General features: G+C 41.7%; 1 protein-coding gene across 2 annotated transcripts in view; it reads left to right on the forward strand.

Moving 5' to 3' along the window:
* The window catches only part of fbxw4 (F-box and WD repeat domain containing 4), a 109,508-nt gene that overhangs the window by 28,447 nt on the left and 55,476 nt on the right, over positions 1 to 25,585 (forward strand). For both annotated transcript variants that reach the window (XM_052027048.1, XM_052027049.1), the window contains one exon: positions 643 to 737. In XM_052027048.1, coding sequence (XP_051883008.1) covers positions 643 to 737 — 95 coding nt within the window. The remainder of the gene's footprint in view (positions 1 to 642; positions 738 to 25,585) is intronic.

Raw genomic sequence — 25,585 nt, forward strand, 5'->3', positions numbered from 1 at the left:
CGTGATATTTCATAACTCCTCTTTGCCTTAGTAATTTACTTTTTAAGCATATCCCTACACTTCTTATACTCTTGACAGATTTCCCTTTTAGGTCTCTATACCTGCTATATGTTTCCTTTTTCTTCTCTTTATCCAGCCCTCAATATCCCTTGATATCCGGGGTTTCCAGTACTTGCCACCCTCAATAATCTATCTCTTCCAAAATATCTTTTTTTTTCCCCATCTCTCCTACATTCCTTGTTCTATTTCGTAGGCAAGTTCTCATTGTTTCCCATATTATGTTTGTCATTTTGTGTATCTTACTGTACATCAGCCTCTCTGTTTCTCAGTATGTTCTCTTCCTATCTTTGTATGAATTTCTGTTTCTTCCTCTTTCTCTATATCTTTCTGTCTCCCTCTTACTCTTTTGTGCCTTTATGTCCATCCTTGAGTATTGTGTGTGTGTGTCTGGAGAACAGCCTCCTGAATGCCAGTTTTCCATGTCTGAACTACAGTGAAAATTGGGTGAATGGACTTTGACTGAGGAATGCCTTGAATATTAGGTGAATGATCTGAAAATCAAAGCAGAAAAAAGGAATCCTTTTTATAAGGCATATATTTTAAAATTTCTTGGGAGTGAACTTATCTCTTCAACTTGTACAGATTTGGTCGCTGTGTTCGAATCGTCTGAGAGAATGCTTGCACACAATAAGGACAGAAGATCGCGTTTGGTCAATCGCCATTAACCCTACACTGAGGTATGCTGAGGTTCTCCTTTATTTATCTTCAATCCTGTTGTGGTAGGTGTGTTGATTTCCAGTGCAAGTCGGGAATGGTTTACATAATGTTATCTTGCATATCCATATCTTATTAAAATTCTCCTATTGGGTTGTCTTATGTGGAAGGGTTGGACAGACTTGTATCTGCAGGTGTTTAGAAGTGTGAGAAATAACTTGATGGAAACATACAAGATCCTGATGGCTGACAAGGTGCATATGAGAAAATGTTTTCTTTTATGTGAAAATCTAGAACTTGGGGTCACTGTTTAAAAATAAGTGGTTGCCTATTTCAGACAGAGATGAAGTGAAATTTGTCCAGAGTCTTTGAATACTTTTAAAGCAGAAGTAGATGGATACTTGATGAGCAATAGAGTGGAATGGTACTGGATTAAAGGGGATGTGGATTTGAGGTGACCATTAGATTGGCTATGAACTTATTAAGTGGTGGAGCAGGCTTGAGGGGCCAAGTGGTCTACTCCTGATCAGAATCAGGTCTATTATCACTGACAAACGTTGTGAAATTTGTTGTTTTGTGGCAGCATACAGTGCAAGACATAAAAATTACTATGTTACCAAAAAATAATAAACAAAATAGTGCAAAAGAGGAATAACGAGGTAGAGTTCATGGACCGTTCAGAAATCTGACGGTGGAGGGGAAGAAGCTGTTCCTGAAATGTTGAATGTGGGTATTCAGGCTCCTGTACCTCCCCCCTGATGGTATAATGAGCAGAGGGCATGTCCTGGATAGTGAAGGTCCTTAATGATGGATGCTGCCTTCTTGAGACACCGCCTCTTGAAGATGTCCTCGATGGTGGGAAGGCTTGTGCCCGTGATGGAGCTGGCTGAGTCTACAACCCTCTGAAGCCTCTTGTGATCCTGTGCATTGGACCCTTCATACCAGACGGTGATGCAACCAGTCAGAATGCTCTCCACCATATATCTGTAGAAATTTGCAAGAGTCTTTGGTGACATACCAAATCTCCTCAAACTCCTAATGAAGTAGAGCCGCTGGCACGCCGCCTTCATGATTGCATCAATGTGGTGGGCCCAGGGTAGATCCTCTGAGATGTTGACACCCAGGAACTTGAAGCTGCTCACCCTTTCCACTGCTGACCCCTCAATGAGGACTGGTGTGTGTTCTCCCGACTTCCCCTTCCTGAAGTCCACAATCAGTTCCTTGGTCTTGCTGGTGTTGAGTGCGAGGTTGTTGTTGCGATACCACTCAACCAGCCGATCTATCTCACTCCTGTACACCTCCTCGTCGCCATCTGAGATTTTGCCAACAACAGTGGTGTCATTGCTGAATCTATAGATAGTGTTTGAACTGTGCCAAGCCACACAGTCACGAGTGTAGAGACAGTAGAGCAGTGGGCTAAGCACGCATCCTTGAGGTGCGCCTATGTTGATTGTCAGCGAGGAGATGTTATTCCTGATCCGCAATGACTGTGGTCTCCCGATAAGGAAGTCAAGGATCCAGTTGCAGAGAGAGGTACCGGGGCCCAGATTTTGAAGCTTGTTAATTAGTACTGAGGGGATGATGGCGTTGAACACTGAATTGTAATCGATAAACAGCAGCCCAATGTATGTATTGGTGTTGTCTAGGTGCTCCAGAGCCCAGTGAAGAGCCTGTGAGGTTGCATCTGCTGTAGATCTGTTGTGGCAATAGGTAAATTGCAACATCTCCAGGTCCTTGCTCAGGCAGGAGTTAATTCTAGCCATGACCAACCTCTCAAAGCACTTCATCACAGTAGATGTGAGTGCCACCGGGTTTGTATATCCATAGATTTTCTCACTTTCTATCTGCCTATTTTGACTTCTTTATTGTTAGGTTTCTGCCAACATTTTATTGGGTCCATTTTAAGCCCATGTAAACTAGTTGCTCAAATTCCTCACACCAATTGCAACATTTCTCACAAATCACACAAGGTGCCTCTAGAAAAATTTTATTGGATGTCAATTTTTCCCTTAATTAAAAAAGTTGAATTTTGTTCAAACCTTTATATGAAGAATTTTGAATTCCCTGTGTAATGGTTTGAATAAAATTCAAAATATTAATGTCTTTTATTTCTCCAGAAAGCTTGGGTAAGACCTGATATTTTTTGCCCAGAGATGTGACTCTGTGAGATATGTTTGAGTTGTACAGATAACGTTTGTGCAAAGTAAGTAACTTTTAAGAACCCCTCAGTACCTTTCTGCGCAGTCACTTTAAAAAAAAAATTAATGTAGAAAGGAGAAAGACATCACAGATGGAAGGGTGTAAATACATCGTGATGTTCACACAGGTAAACTGCATCAGAGATAGATAAGATGTCTTTTATTAGTCACATGTACATTGAAGCACACAGTGAAATGCAGCTTTTGCGTAGAGCGTTCTGGGGGCAGCCCGCAAGTGTCGCCACGCTTTCGGTGCCAACATAGCATGCCCACAAGTTCCTAACCTGTATGTCTTTGGAATCATAAATGTAAACAGGATTTATAATAAACTGTAAAAATAAGATCCGAATGTCTAATTTCAAAATAGAACAGGGTTATGTCTGCAAGCTATACTCCATTCTCTCCTCTGCCACCCTACCAAACCTTAACGTAATGCTTTGCCATCATTCCCTGTGTGAAACTGTGCAAGATATTAACTGGCAGTTAACCTTGCTATTTGCTCACCTCGCTTCTCCTTCCTCTTATCTTATTGAAATAAAGAATGTTGTCTTGAAGGCATTTGTGAAACAGTGAGAGAAATCATAGGGTCTGATAATATGAGGAAGTGGAGTTGGTGTCATAGCACCAAAACGGCCATTCGAGATTCCATTGTGTTTTCAAGCTGAGTAGTGAGTAACCCTCTGGTCATGAGTGTATCAATGTACAAGATATCAGTGAGTGTTGTTATGTTTGATTGTCATCCTCCGACTAAGGTTCGTGCTTTGGGAGGAAGAAAATAGAAACATAGAACTTAGAAAACAGGAGCCCTTCGAGCTTGCTCCCCATTCAATATGATCACAGCTGATTATCCAAATTTAGTACCCTGTTCCTGCTTTCTCTCCATATCCTTTGATCTCTTTAGCCATTAGAACTATATCTAACTCCTTGGCAAACAAAAGAGTCTACCTGAACATTAAAACCCTCCTTGGGAAGCACTGTTCAGTGGGGGAAGAAATCGAAGAGTTTAAAACCTCTCTTCTGCTTATCCTGTCTCTTGACTCCAGTGGTTAGTTCAGCACAAAATAACAATTGGCTAATCTGTTCTGGTGGTACTTGACAATTTGGAGGAGGATCTTACCAACTAAATTAGTTTGGTTAACTGATTGTGTTCTTCCCTCTCCACCAGCTGCATTTCAGTTTCAAGAGGTTAAGTTTCTAATCTGAAATGATATTTCAGTGTGGCATTGCAGAAATGCTGTACTGTTAGAGTGGGACAGTACATTTAAATCAAGATCTTATCTCTTTGTTGGATTTTTAAGACCTATGGCAATATTCCACCCTTAACTAGCTGACCCTTGTATTAATGCTATTTGTAGGATCTTGCTGTGTGTAAAACACTTTTGCACTTGACAGTGTAACACCCATCGGTATACGTCATCAAAGCATTTCATTTTCTCTAAAGTGCTTAGGGATGTTTGCAAGAAGCAAGAATAAATGGAAGACTTTAACGAGGCTGGCTTCTGGAACTATAGTGGACACTTTATGCGTTCAATATAGCATCTGAATCACGGCAAATGAGGAACGTGTTGGGTATTCACAAGCTGTAAGTGGATAAAGGAAAATAGTTAAAGTTTCTGGCGTGGATCCTGCATCAAAATGGTTCATCTCTGCTCTCCATGGGCCCATTTTGACTGGCTTATGTGTTTCTAGCACTTCCTGAACTTGCTTTGGACTTTGAGCATCATAAAGAGTGCTTTGCTTGTCCCTTGTCTGAACTATGCATGCTGCCGTGCTGTGACTTAGGCTGCAAAGCAAGTTATTACAGAATAAAGTTTAAAAACTACCTATTGTTCATTGAAATTCTGCCTGGGGTGAGAATTACAAAACACTTTGAGAGATGCTTTGGGCACAATCATCTTTTTAATAACTAATTTCTTCAAGCAACCCTACTGAATTTACTTTCTTATCAATCTGTATGTGTAACAGTCTGAAGGAGAGAGTTAAATAATTTTATTGGTGGATTCATACCCTCAGTGACTGCTGTTGATGTGATCCTTTGTTTTGCGCCTTTCTAATGAACAGCAGGCAAAAGCAGGATGACACACGTACTCGATCAGCTGTGTTAAGGAGTGTCCCAAATGGGATATATGTGCTAAGATAACAGTGCATGCTTGATAGCAGTAAATCTGGGCTTCCCCAGCACGCTGCTCTGACCACCTGCGATGCTGCCTTGTGCAGCAGTAATCCACTGTTTCCATAGTCTCCTCCTGAGAAATTGAACCTCAACCTTTGAGGAAATGTGTGTGTATGTGTGTCTTTCCGCTGCCTTTTGAAGGAGGCACACTTTATTGTGTTTTTGGGGTTGGGACTCTTCCCCAGTACAGTGAATTCAGTAGGCCGGGGTGATCTGCAACAATACTCATGGAGCTCGATAACCTCCAGGACAGAGAAGTGTGCTCGTTCTCCAGCTCATCCATTAGGAAATATGTTCATTCCCCTTCCCCCACCCCCACCACTGCCACACAGTGGCTAAAGAGTATATTATCTGCAAGATGCCCTTGAGCAATTTGTCAAGTCATCTTCAGCAGCATCTCCTAAACAAGTGTAAATTACCATGTAAAGGACAGCAGGTTCATAGGAGCACCAGTTCTTCCAAGCAGAGCTGCTTCTTTCTCCTTTCTCTGCCAATGCACATACTATGCTGACATTAATTATTGCCCCTTAATTGTCCATGGGTCAAAATGCAGAAACTCTCTATCTGTGGTGGTACTTTCACCTCACAAATTCAGTGGTTCTAGTAGAAAGCTCCTCATGGAGCAATTAGGGATGAGCAATCAATTCATTTATTTGACCAACAGACCGCAATCAGTGAGGATAGGCAGCAATACCTCCGGCACGATTATTCTCAACACTGGTGCCCCACAAGACTGTGTCCTCAGCCCTCTACTCCCTAAACACTCATGACTGTGGCCAGATTCTGCTCTAACTCCATCTACAAGTTTGCAAATGTTACCACCGTTGTAGGCCATATCTCAAACAGCAATGAGTCGGAGTACAGGAAGGAGATAGAGAGCTTAGTCGAATGGTGTCATGACAACAACCTTTCCCTCGACGTCAGCAAAACAAAAGGAGTGGTCATTGACTTCAGGAAAGGGGGCGGTGTACATGCACCTGTCTACATCAATGGTGCTGAGGTCGAGAAGGTTGAAAGCTTCAAGTTCCGGGGAGTGAACATCACTAACAGCCTGTCCTGGTCAAATCACGTAGATGCCACAGCCAAGAAAGCTCACCAGTGCCTCTACCTCCTCAGGAGGCTAAAGAAATTCGGTTTGTCTCCTTTGACTCTCACCAACTTTTACCGATGCACGTAGAAAGCATCCTATCTGGATGTATCACAGCTTGGTACGGCAACTGCTCTGCTCAGGACCGCAAGAAACTGCAGAGAGTTGTGGACACAGCCCAGCGCATCATGGACACCAGCCTCCCCTCCTTGGACTCTGTCTTTACCTCTCGCTGTCTTGGTGAAGCCAGCATAATCAAAGACCCCACCCACCCGCGTCATTCTCTCTTCTCTCCTCTTCATTGGGCAGAAGATACAGGAGCCTGAGGGCACGTACCACCAGACTTGAGGATAGCTTCTACCCCACTGTGATATGACTATTGAGCGGTTGCCTTATACAATGAGATGGACTATGAGCTCATGATCTACCTTGTTGTGACCTTGCACCTTATTGCACTGCACTTTCTCTGTAGCTGTGACACTTTACTCTGTACTGTTATTGTTTTTACCTGTACTACATCAATGGACTCTGTACTAACTCAATGTAACTGCACTGTGTAATGAATTGACCTGTACGATCGGTTTGCAAGACAAGTTTTTCACTGTACCTCGGTACAAGTGACAATAATAAACTGGGTTTATTATTAATACCAGATATCTCTGGTTTAGGTGAGCATTTCACCTTGTGGAATGGTGACAATCCAGAGATGATGCAATATCCAACCACTGTAGATACACAGTGGGATTGTTTGATTAACCCATATGGATCTGCCCCAGGAGAGTTTGATGGGACAGTATCTAACCCATGCTGTCTCAGTCCTGGGAGTGTGAGAGGCAGGATAGTGCAGAGGGAGTTATGATGATGGCAATTATTACCTTTCAAAAATGGGGGGTGAGGGGGAATCCTGCTTCATCTTGCACATCGGCACATCATTTCATTATTGATCAGAGATTTCTTATCCTAAACTTCACATGGATGTTATGCATCGTTATTTGATGCTGCCACTTCTTGCTTTCATGAAGACTTGCTTTCACTCCAGTTTTGTGGGTTCTGAGGTGGCTGAAGTTAGACCTGCAAACTTTGCCATATGTGGGACAGGTAATGCTTGACAACGTGGTGGTGGAGGTAGATGGTTTGGGATATTCTGTGCTCCTTCCACTGTTTGCATTTGGCTTCCATATACTCCCGGGATAGAGACCTGAGGAGCTCAGTGCCTTCTTGGTGGTTCCTTATCCATTTGGGCAGTCACAGGCCATGGATTACCGTGAGTAGGTAAGGATGTTACTTTTTTTTTCAACGATATTTTGGAATGTTCTTGAAGCATTTTTTTTGCCATGCCAGAGCCCAGAGAAGAATGCTTGTTTTGGGATTGTGATGTTGGGCATGAGGATGATGTGGCCCATCCACCAGAGCTGGTCGAGCATGATAAGAGACTCATTTTTGGAGAAATTGCTTTAGGAGAAGATGCTGGTGTTGGTCAGCATATCATGTTGATGTATTTAGAGAACTTTGGGGGGGAGGGTGGGGGCATCATTGTTGGTACTTTGCACTCCAGTGCTTTGAGATACCTACTGTAGTTGTCCATGTTTCTGAAGCAGGCAGGATAGTGGAGATTACAGCTGCTCCTGTTCAGTATGCAGCTCTAATGTGTTTGATGATATTTTGGGAAACCTAGTAAAAGAGGAAGTATTAAGCAGTATAGTATCATGGAAGGTAGCTAAGTCACCAGGCCCAGGAGAAATATATCTCACGCTGTTAAAAGAAGCAAGGGAGTAAAGTGCTGAGGCTCTGACTACTGGAGTGGTGCCAGAGGAACGGATGACTACTGACATTGTATGTTTATGAAAGGGAGGGAAGGACGAACAGAGTAACCATAGGGGCATCAGTTTAACTTCAGCAGTGGATAATCTATAGGAATCATTTTTAAGATATATAAACCTTCATTCAGAAAGTCGCAGATCAGTCAGCTGACCAGCATAGTCTTTGAGCAGATAGGTGCCAGGTGAGGGTAGTGGACTGCGTGGACTTTAGCAAGGCCTTTTAGAAGGTCCCACATGACATGCTGATCAACAAGAAAAGGCTCATGGGATCCAAGGCATTGGCCAAATAAATGTGAAATTGGCTCAAATGATAGGCAGCAGAGGGGTAATAATGACCAAAGGGCGTCAATATGTCTGGGAAAACTGTTACCAGTGGGGTTCTACAGGGCTCAGACCCTGTCCCTTGCCTTTTGTAATATGTATTAATGATTTAGATTTAAGTGTAATGACATAATAAAGTTGGCAGGTGAAAGAAAAATTAGCTGTGTGGCTGCCAGTGAATAAATGCTGGACAGGTTGAGTCTGTACTCATGGGAGTTTAGAAGAATTGAAACGTATAGGATTCTTCGGGGGCTTGACGGGGAAGATGATTCACCTGACAGGAGAGTCTAAGACCAACAGGCATTGTCTCAGGATGAGGGAGTGCCCATTTAAGGCAGGCTTGAGGACGGGTTCTGAGTTTTTTGGAATTTTGTGTTTAAAAAGGAGGCTGACTCTTCGAATATATTCAAAGCTGAAATAGATGGATTTCTTATCAGTAAGGGAATCAAGTTTTTTTGGGATAGAATGGGAAAGTGTACTTGAAGAAAGTTGGGTGAGGCATGATTTTATTGATTGGCAGGGTAGGTTTGAGAACCTAGAGAGCCAACTCCTATTCCTTTGTCTTCTGGTTCTATGTGAAAAGGAAAGGTTTAGAATGCAGAAAATCGTAGATGGACCGGTCAGATAGGTGGAGAAGTGGCAAATTAAACAATCCAGAGACGTGCGGGGCAATGTATTTGGGGAGGCACAACAAAGCAAGGGAATAATAAATGGGAGGATGTTGTGAAGGAACAGAGGAACCTTGGAGTGCATGTCCGTACTTTCTGAGAGGTAGCAGGTGGGATCAATGATGTGGTTAAAAAGGCAAATAGAATGTTTCCTTACTAGCTGAGGGAAAGAATTAAGAACAAGGAGGTTATGCTGGAAAAGCAAAAAAAAACCTGCAGATACTGGAAATGTCAAGTAGTATCTGGGAGAGTTAACATTTCAGGTTGATGACACTTCATCAGAACTTATTAGAAAGGTTATTGATGTGAAGCATTAACATGGTGTCTCTCACCACAGGTGCTGCCCAATCTGCTAAATATTTCCAGAAATTTCTGTTTTTATTTGAGACTATGCAATGCTAGTTAGCGCACAGCTTGAGTACTAAATAGATTTCTGGCCACCACGTTATAGGAAAGATGTAATTGCACTGGAGAAGGTGCAGAGGGCATTTATAAGGATGTTGCCAGGAAAAGTTAGATAAACTTCACCTCCTTTGTTCCAGAGAAAATAAGCCTAAGGGAAAAACCAAAAAGCTGCAGATGCTGGAAATGCAAAATAAAAATAGAAAATGCTTGAAATACTCAGCACGTCAGGGCACATCTGTGGGAAGACAAGAAGAAGTAATGTTTCAGATTGAAGACCCTTCGTCAGAATTGAGCCAAGGTGTATAAAATTATAAAAAGCCTAAACTAATAAATAGGAAGGACATATTTCCCTTAGGGGGTCAAAAGAGGGGGCCATAGATTTAAAATAATTGTTAGAAGTTTCAGAGGGGAGTTGGGGGAAAAACAAGTGTTTTCACTCAGAGGGTCGTAGTGGTCTGGAAATTATTGCCAGAAAGTGTTGAGACATTTATGAAATACTTGATGTGTACTTGAAGAACAATGACCTACAAGGTGATGGACCCAGTGCTGAAGCATGGGAGTGGATACTGGCAAGGATACAATGGGCCAAAGGGCCTCCCTTGTCATAACTTTTCAATGATTCTATAGAGTGCCTCTCTGACTTTGTAAAAGATAATGTTTCAATAAATCCTATGTAGTTCCTAGTTCAGCCCTGAACCCACTGGTTTCAGTCAGTTAGGGCTGTACAGTGTCGCTGGATGACTGACACATTCAAAAACTCAATAAAGATGGACATATACTTCTATTGCAACTTTCACAGCCTTTGGTTGTCCCAAAATACTTTATATCCAATGAAGTATTTTTGTAGCACATCACTGTTACAGTCCAGGAAATTTGGTAGTTAATTTGGACACAGTAGCCCTTACAGTCAAAATTGAGATAATGAAGCTGATCAGTCAATCAGGCATTTCGTTTTTGGGTATTTTTTTTGAGTGATACATATCACCCAGGATATCTCTGTTCTCTTTGAAATAATGCCATGGGATCTTTTACAACTGCCTGAGCGAATCCACTGGGCCTCAGTTTAATGTCTCTTCTGAAAGGCACCACTTTCAATAGATCTACCTTGTTGTGACCTTGCACCTTATTGCACTGCACTTTCTCTGTAGCTGTGACACTTTACTCTGTATCGTTATTGTTTTTACCTGCACTGCATCAATGGACTCTGTACTATCTCAATGTAACTGCACTGTGTAATGAATTGACCTGTATGATCAGTCTGCAAGACAAGTTTTTCACTGTACCTCAGTACAAGTGACAATAATAAACGAATACCAACTGATCCTTTAGAAGCAGAGGTGAGAGGGTGCTGCCAGTTGAGTCATAACTCGCACAGATAAATATCTGAAGCCGGTGATAATACAGGTGTAAAGGCAGATAGTGAAAGAGGGTAATAAATGTTGGATTCCACTGGGAAAGAGCTCACAACCATCTAATGTGCTGAATGGCCTCTTCATACAGTGTAAAGTTAAAAAGAAAATTGGATTGCATTCCTTTTCTTGGTGGTTATCCTTCAATTCTACTGGTCTGAGTGTGTAGGGATATTGGGTGAGCAGACTGCCAGCAGGATAGGATTGATCATAACTGTGATCCTCTCTGCTGGAACTGCCTTGCAGTATTCTCAAACATGAAGAGCTGCCATGCTGGTGTGTTATTTACTGTTGAATGGGATAATCAGCAAAACCAGAAACACAAGCACCATTGGTGTATGTTTGATCAAGGAAGAAATTTCTCTTAAAAACATAAAATGGCTGACTGCTGTATTTCTGATTAAGCATAGGAGAATAAGCTACTGTCCCTCCCTTCACATCCTGTTTTCTTTCTCTTGGCCCCTTTTTTTTTCTCCACTTTTTATTCCTGCTCATTTGTCCCTCTCGCTCCTTTTTCCCTTCCTTCCCCTTTTCTTTTGCCTTTCCTCTTCTCTGCTATTTCCCTATTCCTCTTCCTCTCTCATTCCCCTCTTCCTCTCTCATTCCCGTTAACTCCCTTTCCTGCTCTCCATTTCTTTCTTTTCTTCAGAGCTCCTCTCCCTCCCCCTCTCACATCTACCCTACTCTTTTATTGTATCCCTCTTCCCTTTCTATGTATCCATCTCTGTCTTTATCTCTCCATCTTTTTACTTCCCTTCATTGGTTCTTTTATCTCTCCCCTTGCCCTTCTCCTTCTCATTATTTTTACTACGCTCCCTCTGTAATACATGTACACTTATTTATACTTTCTGTTTTCAATTTTCTTTCTTCTTTTTGCTCTTTTCTTCCTTCTGACCATCACTTAGTTTGTCTCTCATTTTTGCTTTCCAGTCCCTTTGTTTCTCAGCCTCTCCTTCTCTCTATCTCCTGCATTCTGGCGCTGGACATTTTATCCCTTCCACACCTATTTTGTCAAAATATTTTACCATTGTTTTTCCCTCCTGTCCTTTTTCTGCCATTTACAAGAGGGTGAATGGGATCTTTTTGATGTGCACTGCCACCCAGCTGGCTGCTTTGAGTCACTCACCCATTTTATTAGGTACGGCGCCACTTTATGTCTTTCTGATCTTTCTCTCTCTGGCTCAACTTCTCTTCATTGCAGAGCCGGTATCAGAAGCGATTAAACAGCTCGTTAATTCTTCAATATGATGGTTGATATATTAGAGCAGAACAAAGCCAGACCTGTCAGATAACAGACACCTTTCCACATTACAGTGGTGCCGTGGGTTAATTGAAGTTTTCCCTGGATAATGGTGTCAAGATGTAGGTTAAAAGATTTTTTAAAATGAAAATGCCCATTCTTGTGTGAATATATCCATTAGTTTGATCCTTTAGAAAGGTGGGAATAAGAATATTAGCTATTATTGAGGTGATGACAATGTGTCTTTACAGGTGTCGTTGGGCACCAGTGAGTTTTGGATAGCTTTCAGACATGGTTGAAGCAGTGTGAATAACTAGCAGTAGCTGAAATACTTGCTTGAGTTCTTCCTGCAGATCTTTTGCCCTTTTTGCAAACTGGCAATATGTATGTATACCTGGGCATAGAATCAAGTGGACCTGATGCCCTCCACAGTTCAATAGTCTGTTGACAATTGCTTTTACCAGGTGCCTTATGACTGAAGACACCACTGTCCTTTAGCACACACCAATGATAGTGTACTGGCTGCAGGAGCAGAAGGTAGACAAATGGGAAATCAACTAGGGTATTACTGGTTGTTGGTTGACAGCTTCCCAAGTCTTCATGCATTCCTTTCTCCCTCTCTCCCATAGCTCCCTGGCATTGAGAGGGGGAAGTTCACCTGAGAGCACCCACTGGGCCTCAGTTTAATGTCTCTTCTGCAAAGCACCACCTTCAACAGGGACAGCAAGTTCACCTGGACTTGAATGGTTCTAATCAGACCAGTGACCTCTTGCTGGAATTGTGGAAGCACAGATATATATGAAGGGAGTAACTTGGCAGCGATCAGACCTTGGATGGCTAGTGCTTTTGGTCAAGTACCAGGATATTCTTTCTGGTGCCAAAGGAGAAATTTGGAGATGGACTGCTTGTAGTTGGGGGGGTGGGGGTGGAGTGGTGAGTAAGGAGTGAAGAAGTTACTCTATGGTTACATCCAAGCTTCTTGATATGCCCCCTTCCAGCAAAGAGACGTTGACGTGTGTGGCTGCTCCTTTAAGAATCGCCCGAGTAATACACAAAAGCAAGAGTTCAAAGATAACTTCACAGTGGTGGAAGCTGCGTGCCGCCGAGGAAGCTTTTCAATGGAGACAATGGGGCAGTGACGGGTTAAGAGGGAAATTAGAGGGTTTTGAAGGTTTTGCCAGGGAGGGGGTGAAAGGTTAAAAAATGGCCCTTTGTTCCAGCCCTAATTCTGAGGAACATGCTCTCCAAACAAATCGTACAGGTCGGATGCTTTTGTTACCACTTTTACTGATTGATCTTTTACTAGTTTACTTTTCTGTTTAGTGCATGTCTTTTGAAATTCTATGCAGTCTTGTTATGTAAGGTGTCTGCCTATCAAGTGCGAGACTGTGAGCAGTAAGGCTATATACCCAGCTTCAGGCACGGAGGTGCTAGAGAGTGATTTTCCCCTATCCCCTCCTGCTGAAAGCACTGATGCCTGGCTTGAGCACATTCCAGTTAGTTCCCACTTCTCTTATCCTGATCTGCTGTGTTCCTGCTCCTCTATTTCATCAGGAAGAACATTTAACCATTCGTCTCTTGTGATCTGGAAATCTTCCTATAATACCCACCCACAACCTCACTCCCTCTCTTCTTGCCTTCAGAAGCCTTTATTGAAGGCTTTCATCTTCAAAAGCATACAACTCTGCTAACTCTTTTGCCCTGCTTGTTTAGTACTGATCCCTTTCGTTTCTTCCGTATAGCAAGTATGAAACCTCGCAGAACGTTGCTGCCCTAGTTTGAATGTTTGTTTTTGTTAGGTTGTTAGCTCTGGTCTTTTCTGCATAGCATTTTGTTTTGTATATTTGCTCTGCCAAAGCTTTTCATAATTGGAAAAAAATCCCTCTGTCGTTCTTAATAATTACAACCTTTCAGTCCAGATATCATTGTTATAGATCCTTTAGGGAGAAGTCAGGAGCAGGAAGACTGGCCTATTCTTACCCCCACCACTCCCTACCCCTTGTCCTCCCTGAACTCAAGGTACTTAACTGCATTGATAAATATTGTATAATAGATAAAGGCCAACCATCAGCATATGGCGTGATGAGAATATCATTCCTGAGCAAGACAAAGATTGCGCAGAATGTAAATCTAATGATCTGTGTCACAAGTAGGAATAAAATGTATTTAGGCTTGTAGCGGTTGCTACCGCGGAATAAAACAAGACTCTACTCGGAGGATTGCCAAACAGAACTGGTTTATTTTCCCGCCTTGTGCGGGCCCTTTAAGGGAGAAAAACTCCCGCCCAAAAAAAACCGGCAATGACGTAAGTCCTACGTCATCAGGACTTTCCCGCGCGCGGGTTCTCCCCGTTGCTCGGAAAAACGAGGCCCGCCGCCATCTTGGGCCTCGTCGCTCTGACGCCGCGCGACCCGACTGCCGAGCCAGTTCGCCCGACTAGACGGTGAGTCGCCACAGGCTGATCAAATCCTTCAAACAAAAAAGTCTGCTCATCCTATGTAAGTGCTTATTTAGCTCTCTTATGGAATCCTGGATCCAGATTTGGTCTTCTCATACAATAGATGATACTGAGATCTTGGAAAAGGTTTTCAGGAAGGCCACTTATTGTTTCACAAAAAGGCCCATAAATGCTACATTAGATTTAGATTGTTGATGTTATTAACTATATTTTCTGAGTTGAGGAGTTAAACCAAAGAAAAGAACAAAATTAGGTTTCAGAGTTAGGACTGTATCTTGTGTAAGCTTAAAACAAGATTAGACATTGCAAGGTAGTTCATTGCAGTAGTGCAGAATTAGTGTAAATTTTTATAAGGAAATAGGATAGGGATATATTGGTCTGGATATATATGAGTCAGCATGAACTTCTGGGACTTGCTTACTCAGCATCAAGAGCAAAGAGGAATTTCCTATAATTTTATTGTCCCTAATGCTTTTGCCTCTCTCAGGAAATGTCCTGGGTGCCTGGGTGTTGACATGGATAGAAATCTCAAGTGTATAAGTTGCATGATGTCGGTGCAAGTTCGAAGGACCACTTTGTCAGTCCCTGACCATCCATTTCATTTGCTTAAAAATAAAGGGTCACCCATCTAAGAGAGGATCATGAGTCTTTGGACCTCTGTTCCTCAAAGGGCAGTGGAAGCAGAGTTTTTGAATATTTTTAAGGCAGACATAATTCTTGATAAGCAAGGAGCTGAAAAGTGACTATGAGTTGATGGAATCTGGAATTGAGGTTACAATCCAGTTAGCCATAATCTTATTAAATGATGGAGCAGATTCGAGAGGGTGAGTGGCCTACTCCTGCTCCTAACTCATAGGTTTGTATATTTTGCGGTGGCACATTGGCCCAGCTAGAATAGCTGCTGTTTCATAGCGTCAGGGTTCTCTCTGTGTGGGGTTTGCACGTTCTCCCTTTGACTGCGTGGGTTTCCCCTGGGTGCTCTGCTTTCCTCCCACATCTCAAAGACGGGTGGGTTGGTCACTGTAAATTGCCCCTAGTCTGTAGGTGAGTGGCAGGATCTAAGGGAGTAAGTGAGAATGTGAGGGGAATAAAAAATGGGATTAATGTTGGATTAGTACAAATGGGTGATGGACAATTGGCATGGACAGTGGGCTCAAGGGCCTGTTTCCATGCTGTATCTCTTTATGATTCTATAACTCATGTACTCTTGAGTCCTGGCCCCTGTGCTTTACGATTGTTCTCCAGGAATAACTGTGGCTGATTGAACACGTGATACCAGACATCTTCCCTCAAACTATCTTAATGGATCAGCAGTTATTGGGCACCGGTAATTTAAGTCGTACAATGCTGCAACTTTGGGTACAGTTCAGAGAAGATCCTTGAGGCTGATCTGTGGTGTCATAGGGTTAACACAAGAAAAGTTTAGAAAACCTACCGTCTCCTACATTGAAAAGCATGATTGATGGTGACTTTAAGAGGGAAATGAATAACCAACTGGAGTGAAGATACTCAATCCTAAGAACTGGTTCCAGTTGATCACAACTGCAGGACAGTTGCACTGGTAAAGGGAAAGACGCAACATACATCTTACTTCAATAGAAACATTTTTAGGAGAAAGAGTGGGAATAATTAGGTAGATTTTTCACAGGCATGATGGTGCCAGCACAGGAATGGTCTCTTTGTTATATGGATCTTTTTCACAAATCTGTTTGTTACTTTGTGGACTCTGGGTGGGGGAGTGCAAATAGTCCCAGTGACATCTGAGGCCATTAGACGTTGGGATTGGGAAATGCAGTCATTGATGGTAGGCAGGATGAAAAGGGTGAGCAGAATGACTTTTTTCACCTATACAGAGCATTATGACCTGCAAATATGTGTAAACCTCATGTTTGAGGAAGTTACTAAAAAAATTGATGAAGGCAAGGCAATAGATGTGGGATGTGTGGACTTTAGCAAGGCTTTTGACAATGTCCCGCACAGTAGACTGGTCCAGAAGGTTAGGGCATATGGGATTCAAGGTGTTTTGGCAAACTGGATCCAAAGTTGGCTTGGTGATAGAAGGCAGAGGGTAGTGGTGGAATGTTGTTTTTCTGACTGGAAGTCTATAACCATTGGTGTACCACAGGGATCAGTGCTGGGACCTTTGTTGCTTTTATTCTAAATAAATGACTTGTATGACAATGTCTGTCGTCTGATAATTAAGTTTGCTGACAGCACAAAGACTGGTGTAGATAGTGAGGATGGTTGTCGAAGGATACAGAGGGACATAGATCAGCTGGAAAGTTAGATGGAGTGGTGACAGATGGAACTTAATCCAGACAAGTGTGAGATAATGCATCTTGAATCGTCTAATACTAGCAGGACATGTACACTGAATAGCAGAGACCTTAGAAGTGTTGCTGTACAGAGGGATGTTGGGGTGCAAGTTCAGAACTTCCTGAAAATGGCAACACAGGTGGAGAGGATAGTGAAGAGGCCTTTAGCTTATTTGCCTTCATAGACATTGTATTGGGTATAAGAGTTGGGATACCATGTTGCAACTGTACTAGCCATTAGTTAGACCACATTTAGAATATTGTGTGCAGTTCTGGTCACCACAGTATGGAAAGGATGTGATAGCTTTGGAAAGAGTGCAGATGAGATTCACCAGGATGTTGCCTGGAATGCTTTAGTTACAAGGAAGATTGGATAGGCTGGGCTTCTTCTCATTGGAGCACAAGAGACTGAAGGGTGACCTTATAGAAATATTAAAAATTATGAGGGGAATAGATAAGGTAGTCTTTTTCCCAGGGCAGTAGGATCTAAAACTAGAGGACACCAATTTAAGGTGAGAGGAGAAATATTTAAAGGAAATCTGAGGGGCAGATTTTTCACATAGAGGGTGGTGGGTATATGGAACAAGCAGCCAGAGGAGGTAGTAGAGGCAGTTACAATCTCAGCATTTAAAAAGCATTTTGACAGGTATGTGGATAGGAAAGGAATAGAGGGATATGGCCCATATGCAGGAAAATGGGATTAGTGTAGATAGACATCTCTGTTGGCATGGATGAATTGGGCCAAAGGGCCTGTGCTGTACAATTCTATGAAATGCCAAACATAAATAAGAGCAGGAAAAACAACAAGTGAACTGAAAAACTATTGGATTGTCATAAAACCCCACCTGGTTCACCAATGTCCTTGAGGGGAAGAAATCTACACCTCTATCTGGTCTAGTCTCTATGTGACTTGGATCTACCCCATGTGGTTGACTGTTAAATGGTCTCTAAAATGGCCTAGTAAGCACTTGAATTGAAGGGCAGTTTGAAATGAACAATAAATACTGGCCTTACCAGTGATGCCCAGATCTCAAAATAAGAATGAAAAAGATTTTGACCACTTATCCTAAGGTTATATCCTCTAATTCCATGAGGTCACTTCTCGGTCTTCTAAAATTCTGTCAGTAAAGGCCTATTTCACTCAGTTTTATTCATGGGACAATCTCTAATGTTGGAATCAATCTGGTGAACCTTTGCTTACTATTTTTGTGGGTAAGAAGGCCAGAATTAAGCAGTACTTCAGATGTGTCCTCGCCAAAGCCTATGCAACTGGAGCAAGGTGTTCTTTTTTTCTGTACTTTTATCTCCCTTTTAATGGAGTTAATAGTTTGCTATACCTACATGTTAGAATTCTGTGTTGTGTTTTATCATCCATTGAGTGCCAGCATTTAATTATCTCTTACCATTTAAAAAAAAGTTTTTCTATTCTTCCCACCAAAGCAAATAACCTTACATTTTCCCACATTATAGTCCATCTACCACTTCCTTAGACGGTCTGTATCTCTGCAATTTTTTTCTAGTGCACGTTCCCACTCTACTGTTATCATCAGAAGCAAGCAGTAATTTGTGTAAATTTGATGTAACTGAAGCAACCAACTGTTCTATACTGCTGTTCATGTTCCACACAAGTCTCCTTTGCCTTTGGTCTCTTTGTCAGCATTGCCCCCTATTCTCTCTGTCATTTTTATCTGGATTCCCCTCAAAAGTATCTTTGCTAGTCATTCAACTTATCCATTTAATTTATCCTGCTTCATTATAGTCTGTGTCTTAGAGTCATAGAGTTGTAGAGTAATACGGCATGGAAACGGGCCCTTCAGCCCAACTTGTCCATGCCAACCATGGTGCCCACTGAGCTAGTCCCATTTGCCCGTGTTTGGCCAATATCCTTCCAAACCCCTCCTATCCATGTACTTATCCAAATGTCTTTTAAATGTTATTGTACCTGTCTCACTTCCTCCAGCAGCATGTTCCATATACGCACCACCCTCTGCGTGAAGAAGTTGCCCCTCGGGTCCCCTTTAAACCTTTCACCTCTTGACAACATCAGCACTTTTATTAATGGCTTTATCACATATGGTGAATGATTTTGAGTTGCCCCTAACCCATTTTTTCTTTCTTCTTTTTTATCCCTAAATGGTTGGGGCAGTTGTAATGCCCTCCCCTGTGCAGGTGTTGCCCTAGTTGATAAAGGCTCACATGATGCATAATAGGAGTCAAAGCCAGAACTTCCTTGCTGTGTGTGGCTCAGAGGGGCAAAACAGCAAATTTACCCATGAGCCAAAGGGGAAGTGCTTGGTTAATAAAACTGAGAGGGCTGCTAGGTCCCTACAGTTAAGAGTCAACCACTTGGCTACTTTGCTCCTCCGGCAGGCTCAGCGATAACACGATGGCTGATCTGACTGTAAGCTCAATTATGCACTCTTGTCTGCCTGTCAAAAATTTTCACCCCCTTGGTTATCAAGTATATATCTATCTTTAAAATATTGAAAGACTCTGCTGCCACCACTCTTTGAGGTGGATAGTTCCAAAGACTCACTACACTCAAATGAAAAAAGAAATCACCTCATCATCCTCTTAAATGAGCATATTTTTAACTGTGAGCCCTAGTTGGAGACTGCCAGACAAAAAGAAACATCCTTTCCAAATCCACTCTGTCAAACCCACTCAGGATCATGTTTCATTCAAGCCCTCTCACTTCTAAACTTAAGCAGATTCAAGCCTAGTCTGTCCAACCATTCCTCATAAGACAATCCATCCATTCCAGGTAGGAACCAAATAAACCCTCTCTGAAATTGCTTCCAACACATTAACATCCTGCCTTAAATAAGGAAATCAATACTGTATGCAGTACTCCAGATATGGTCTTGCCAATGCCTTGTATAATTGAAGCATAACTTCCCTGCTTTTGTATCAATTTTCCTCTACTTTCTAGTTGAGTCTAGCATCCTTGCCCAAACCCACCCTTTATTAATAACTGATTCCAGCTGTAGCCATTCCATTGTTAAAGAAATAACTTTAAGACTTCAGTCCTGTTTGCCATACCTGATCTTGTGCTCTTGTGTGCTGTCCACACTAAATTAATTGAATGGTAGAATGGTGACAGCAAAGAAGGCAACCATTTGTTGTCAGGGCCAACTTTCTTCCAGAACACCTCACTAGTTTATTGATAAATGCAGCATCTTATCAAAAGCCTTCAGGAAGTCCATGTACATTATATTGACTACATTATTCTCAGCAACTCTATCAGTTACTTCATTAAAAAATTCTGTAAAATTGATAAAACCTGTTTTACCCATTACAAATCATTGCTTGTCTTAATTAATCCATTTTTGTCTAGGTGACGATAAACTCTGTCCCAGGTCAGTGTTTCTAAAAGCTTTCCAACCACTGAGATTAAACTGACTGGCCTGTAGTTGCTAAGCTTATCCTTCCTTGAACAATGGAGTAATGATTGCCTTTATCCAAAGGACATTGAAATATTGTGCTCAATGCCCCCGTGATTTCTTCCTGTACTTCTCCCAGAACCCTAGGATGCATTCCATCAGATCCTGGAGACTTGCATAATTTGCATTCAGCCAACCTTTCCAGTGTTTCCATACTATCAATTTTTAACGTATCTAGTGCCTGAACTAGCTCGTCCTTGTTATTGTGAAGGCAAGTGCAGAGTACTCATTTAGTAAATTAACAGCCTCCATGTGCATGCTCCCTTTATAGTCCCCACTCTTCCATGTACTACTGTTTTATTATTTATTTGCCTATAAAACACTTCTGGATTCCTGTTTATGTTGGCAGTTAATCTTTTCTCATTTTCTTTCTGTACCTCTCTTATTTTAGTTTTCACTTTTCATGTAATTTTGTATTCAGCCTGGTTTTCACTGATATTTAGAACTGGACACATGTCATCAGCAGAATTTTTTTTTGCTTTATCTTCCTCTATAGCTCTTGCCATCCAGGGAACTCTGTAGTTGTTTACTCTAATTTTGCTCTTAATGGGAACGTGCCTTAACTATACCTGAACCACCTCTTCCTTAAAGGCAGCCCATTGTTGTAGTATAGTTTTGCGAGTCAACTTTTGGTCGTAGTTCTCCTGGGCAGGATCCACTTCCATCCCTTTAAAATCAGCTTTATTTTAATTAATCATTTTTTCTTTGGATTGCTGTTTTACTTTTTCTGTTGCTCACCTGAATCAGAGTGAATTTCTTCAAAGTGCAAAGATTTGATGCAATGCAGTGTTGTATAAACAGCTGTGTGATGAATAGTGAATTCATTTATGATTTTTGTCAGTCATACCAGTTATTGGAGGAATGCTGATGTGGGCATTTTGAGAAGTTAGAGCACCGATACATGAATACTAGTCAGAACAATGGTGAGTTACTGTGTGATAAAGGAAAGCTAGCCAGCAGATGGTGGAACACTGATGGAGGCAGATGGTGAGATTCTGCTTGCTGGACAAATCTTGTGTTAAAGCATTCTCCTGACCAGTGTCATATACCAGCATCCTGCCATTGAGAGGTGGTAAAACTGATGGAGAAATTGTATTTAAGGTAGCAAGAGATGGTGGGACACTGAATAAATACCTCCTATTCTTGCTCAGAAAATAAACAGAAACCAGGTAAAGCTACCAATTAACTCTTAATAGAAACAAAAAATGCTCAAAGCGCTCAGGCCAATTTTCTGATGAAGGGTCTTAAACCTGAAATGTTAATTCGCTTCTCTTTCCACAAATGAAGCCTAACCTGTTTTTGTTTTTAAATTTCATATTTCCAGCATCTGAAATTATTTTTTTATTTTGCTCTTCCATATAGTCCCTAGTGGATAAAACAGATATAGATTTGTGTTGCATCCAGACTGTGTAACTCTACCAAGAGTCAGGTGCAGATGGCAGAGTAATACATTAAAGTACAGAAGACAAGGTTTTTTTTTGGATACTAAACTGGTGTTCTATCTGGCCTCTGGACAAACAGAAGTTCTTCATGGCGCCCTGGATGATATTTACCACCAGGCTCAAGGACAGCTTCTATCCCGCTGTTATAGGACCATTGAACGGTTCTCTAGTACGATAAGATGGACTCCTGACCTCAGAATCTACCTCGTTATGACCTTGCACCTTATTGTCTACCTGCACTGCACTTCTCTGTAGCTGTTACACTTTATTCTGCATTCTGTTATTGTTTTATCTTGTATTACCTCGATGCACTGTGTAATGAATTGATCTGTATGAACGATATGCAAGACAAATTTTTCACTGTACTTTGGTACATGTGACAATAATAAACCAATTCCAATTATTCATTTCTCTAAATCACTAAAACTGACTGTGTGATTGTTATTATATTGCTGTTTGACAGGGCTTGTTGTGTCCAAATTATTGTTGCATTTCTTTACAGAGTTGACTATGCTTGTAAAAATACTTAATGGTGTTAAGTGGTGTGAGATGTTCCAAAAGACACTCATGAAATTAAGATTTATGTTTTTATCAATGCCTAGGAAGGAGCAGTGGTGGGTGAGAGATGAGAAATGCTGTTCAGTTGTCAGGGGAGTGGAGGGGAAAATGGAGTGAGGGTCTGGTGAGGTGAAGTTTGAAGCAGTGACCAGGATGAAACTAAGAAGAGACCAAGGAAGGATGCATGATTGAGAAGGGAGAGGGGGCATGAAGTTGGGAAGAGTAGAGATGGAATGGGAGACAGAGAGCAGGCATCCTAACGAGAAAGTAAACTTTACAGCTTCAGAAGGACTGTCATCAGGTACTTTTCCCCCCACCCCCACCCTCCACCCCAGCCCCTCTATGGAGTTGGGGGTTGCTGTGAAGCTGATGAAAAATGACCAAAAGGGAGTCACCCTGCTGGGATATTATGCCAGGGAAGGCTCACGTTGTGGGATAGTGGCAGTCAAGTGTTGAACCTTTTCATCGAGTGGATGGATAAAGGCAGTGACACTTCAGACTGAATGTCTCATTGTTTCTTCACTGAGAAAGCAGTTGTTTTTTTTCCTATCCAGGGGCCTGCCTTGTAGTTACTTTCGCTCAGCGCAGCACTAGCCCTTTGTTTTTTGCCCTCCTTTGATCATGGCCCTGCCAATAGATAATTTGGCAATGGCATCTCCCAAAGTGGAAGCGTGGAATTAATGTAAAACAGCTTCTCTTTTCACTGGTTCAGTGGTTGACAAAGCAAAGCAAGGACCAGCCATAAATTTTCACCCAGGAGCTGATTAATTCTGAGAAGAGTGAGACACATGGACTGTATAATGCTTACCTCCTCATCAAAAGGCAAATTGGGTAGACCTTTTTTATTAACCTATTTCACTGATGTTAATTTTTTTTCTAAAAGAGCTCGAGGTACAGAAGAGGGAAGTCCCAGATTGCATTCCTGGTCTGCATGGATGTGCTGGGTCGGAGAGCAATAATTTGGCCAGGACTGGGACCATTAATTACCATCTTCAGCTGCCTGGACCTAGGCTGTGGAATTCTCCTCCTAACTCTGCCTTTCTTTCCTCCTTTTAAGACATACCTTAAAACCAATATTTTTTTCACCTGCCAATATCTCCTTATGGGACTCGGTGTAAGTTTTAATTACTAATCTTGTGAAACCCTTTGGGACATTTTTCTCCTTTAAAGTTGCTACATTAATACTGATGGTCATAAGACTAATGCAGAATAATGGGTCTCTGGGGGTGAGATCCAAGATGGAGTTTAATTAAGATTATATGTGTTTATTTCTCTTGATGTTCCGTGCCTCTAGTGTCGCAAAACATAGTTGTTTTCTCTCTCATTGACTAAGTGTGTGGTCATTTGTATTTTGCAGGCTTCCTAAATTGGTCTATTCCATTCATGTTGCCAATTAAGTGCAGCAAAAAATTTGCCTCATTTGGACCTTTCCTCTACACTTTCCCTAAAAATTATAACTTGTAACATAAACATCCATCATGCAACAGCTCATAAAAGGAGCCTTTCTCCTAGCTGCAGGATATTTTTTCTGCATGGTCCCAAGCACCCTAAACTTGTACATGTAAAGGCAGAACCTTCATCAATCAATTCTGCACTGAGGTTCATTTCTAAGGAATGGCAGTGAACAGCAAGAGTAGTCATGTTAAAATTGTGTAGAACTTTGTTTAGCTCACACTTGGAGCACTGTACAGTTCTGGCCTCCACATTGTAAAGAAGTAATATGGAGGCACTGGAAAAGGTACACACCCAAACTGGGTGGTGAGAATTATTAGGAAATAATAATTCGCTCTGGTTCTATTCCATAGAAGGAGAAGGCTGAATGGCTTTCTTAGCGAGAACACTAAAACTTTGAAATAATAAGGTGGACCTGGAGAAGATGTTTCTGGCAAATCCAAAAATAAGAATCTTAAATATATGATGGTCCCAAATAAATTCTGTGTGGTATATTCAGGGTGATGGGAATATGGACATTGCTGTCACATTGGTAAATGAGAGAGAGAACTCTCATTGGACCAAAGGAGGTTGAGAGGAGAACTAATGGAGCTGTACACAATCACCACAAGTTTAGGTAGAGTAGGTGGAGAGAAGGTGATCCATTAGTGAATAGTTTGGGGATCTCACCCCTCCCCCTCTCTGTATACTGGCTATCTTCCCTCTCCACTCTCAATCCTGATGCATGCTCTTGACCCAAAACGTTGACAATTCCCTTTTTCCCAACAGATGCTGCTTGGCCTCCAGCAGTTTGTTTTTTGCTCAACATCCTGATGAACCTCTTTTGCACCCTCCAAAGCCTCCAAATCCTTAAGTAATGTGGTGACCAGAATTGCACATAATACTCCAAATGTGGCCTAACCAAAGTTCTATACAGTTAGGGTAGATGGAAAGTAACTGTTTCTACTTGTTAGAGTCTACGACCTGGTGTATTATTGGGAATGGTTAGGAAACACTTCTACACAGAAATGATTTAGAAATTGGAAGCATTTTTCTGCGAACAGCCATAGATGCAAAATTGTTATTTTAAAATGGTTGATAAATTTTCATCAACAAAAGTTTTTAAAGGACTTGTGACAAAGATAGGAATGTGGAGTTAGATCATAGGTTACCTCTCCCTCTTAGGCAGTCCCTCGCACTGAGGATGACTTGCATTCGCTCCAGTTTTGTCAGTTCTGAGGTGGTTAAAGAGACCAACGTGGAAGCCACACATTTCTCCAAAGATGGAATGGATAGGTGGGTAGTTTATGAGGTGATATGCTACTTCTTAATTTTCACAGGGCTACTTTGTGAATCCAATACATGGATTTGAGTTCTCAATACCACCCTGAATGTTCAAACCTCCACTTTGAGTAGACATGGGCTGAAGGTTACCCAGAGTCAGTTCTATTGAAGAGTTCTTGACCTGAAATGTTGACTCTGTTTCTCTTTTCACAGATGCTGTCTGATCTGCTGATCATTTCCAGAATTTTCTGTTTTTATTTCAGATTTCCAGCAATTTCATTCCAAGGAGACTGTGGGGATCTTACATTTCTTCATGGAGCACATTCTTGAAGCACTTCTTCTATCCAACTAGTAATCTCTTCCCACGGCAGAGATTGGAATAGACTATCTTTTGGGAGTCTAGTGTTGGACATGAAAACTGACTGTAACTGTGTCTTCAATGCTGAGGATTTTGTCCCCGGAGAGCACGCTGATGTTGGTTTGCTTATCCTAATGAATGTGGAGAACTTTGAGAATACAGCATTAGTGGTATTTTTTTTTCAGGGCCTTGAGGTGTCTGCTGTATGTAGTCCAGGTCTTAGAAGTATATAGGAGGGCAGGGATTACTGCTCCTTGGTAA

Source organism: Pristis pectinata, chromosome 12 (genome assembly GCF_009764475.1).
Source record: "Pristis pectinata isolate sPriPec2 chromosome 12, sPriPec2.1.pri, whole genome shotgun sequence".
Classification (NCBI taxonomy): Eukaryota; Metazoa; Chordata; class Chondrichthyes; order Rhinopristiformes; family Pristidae; genus Pristis; species Pristis pectinata.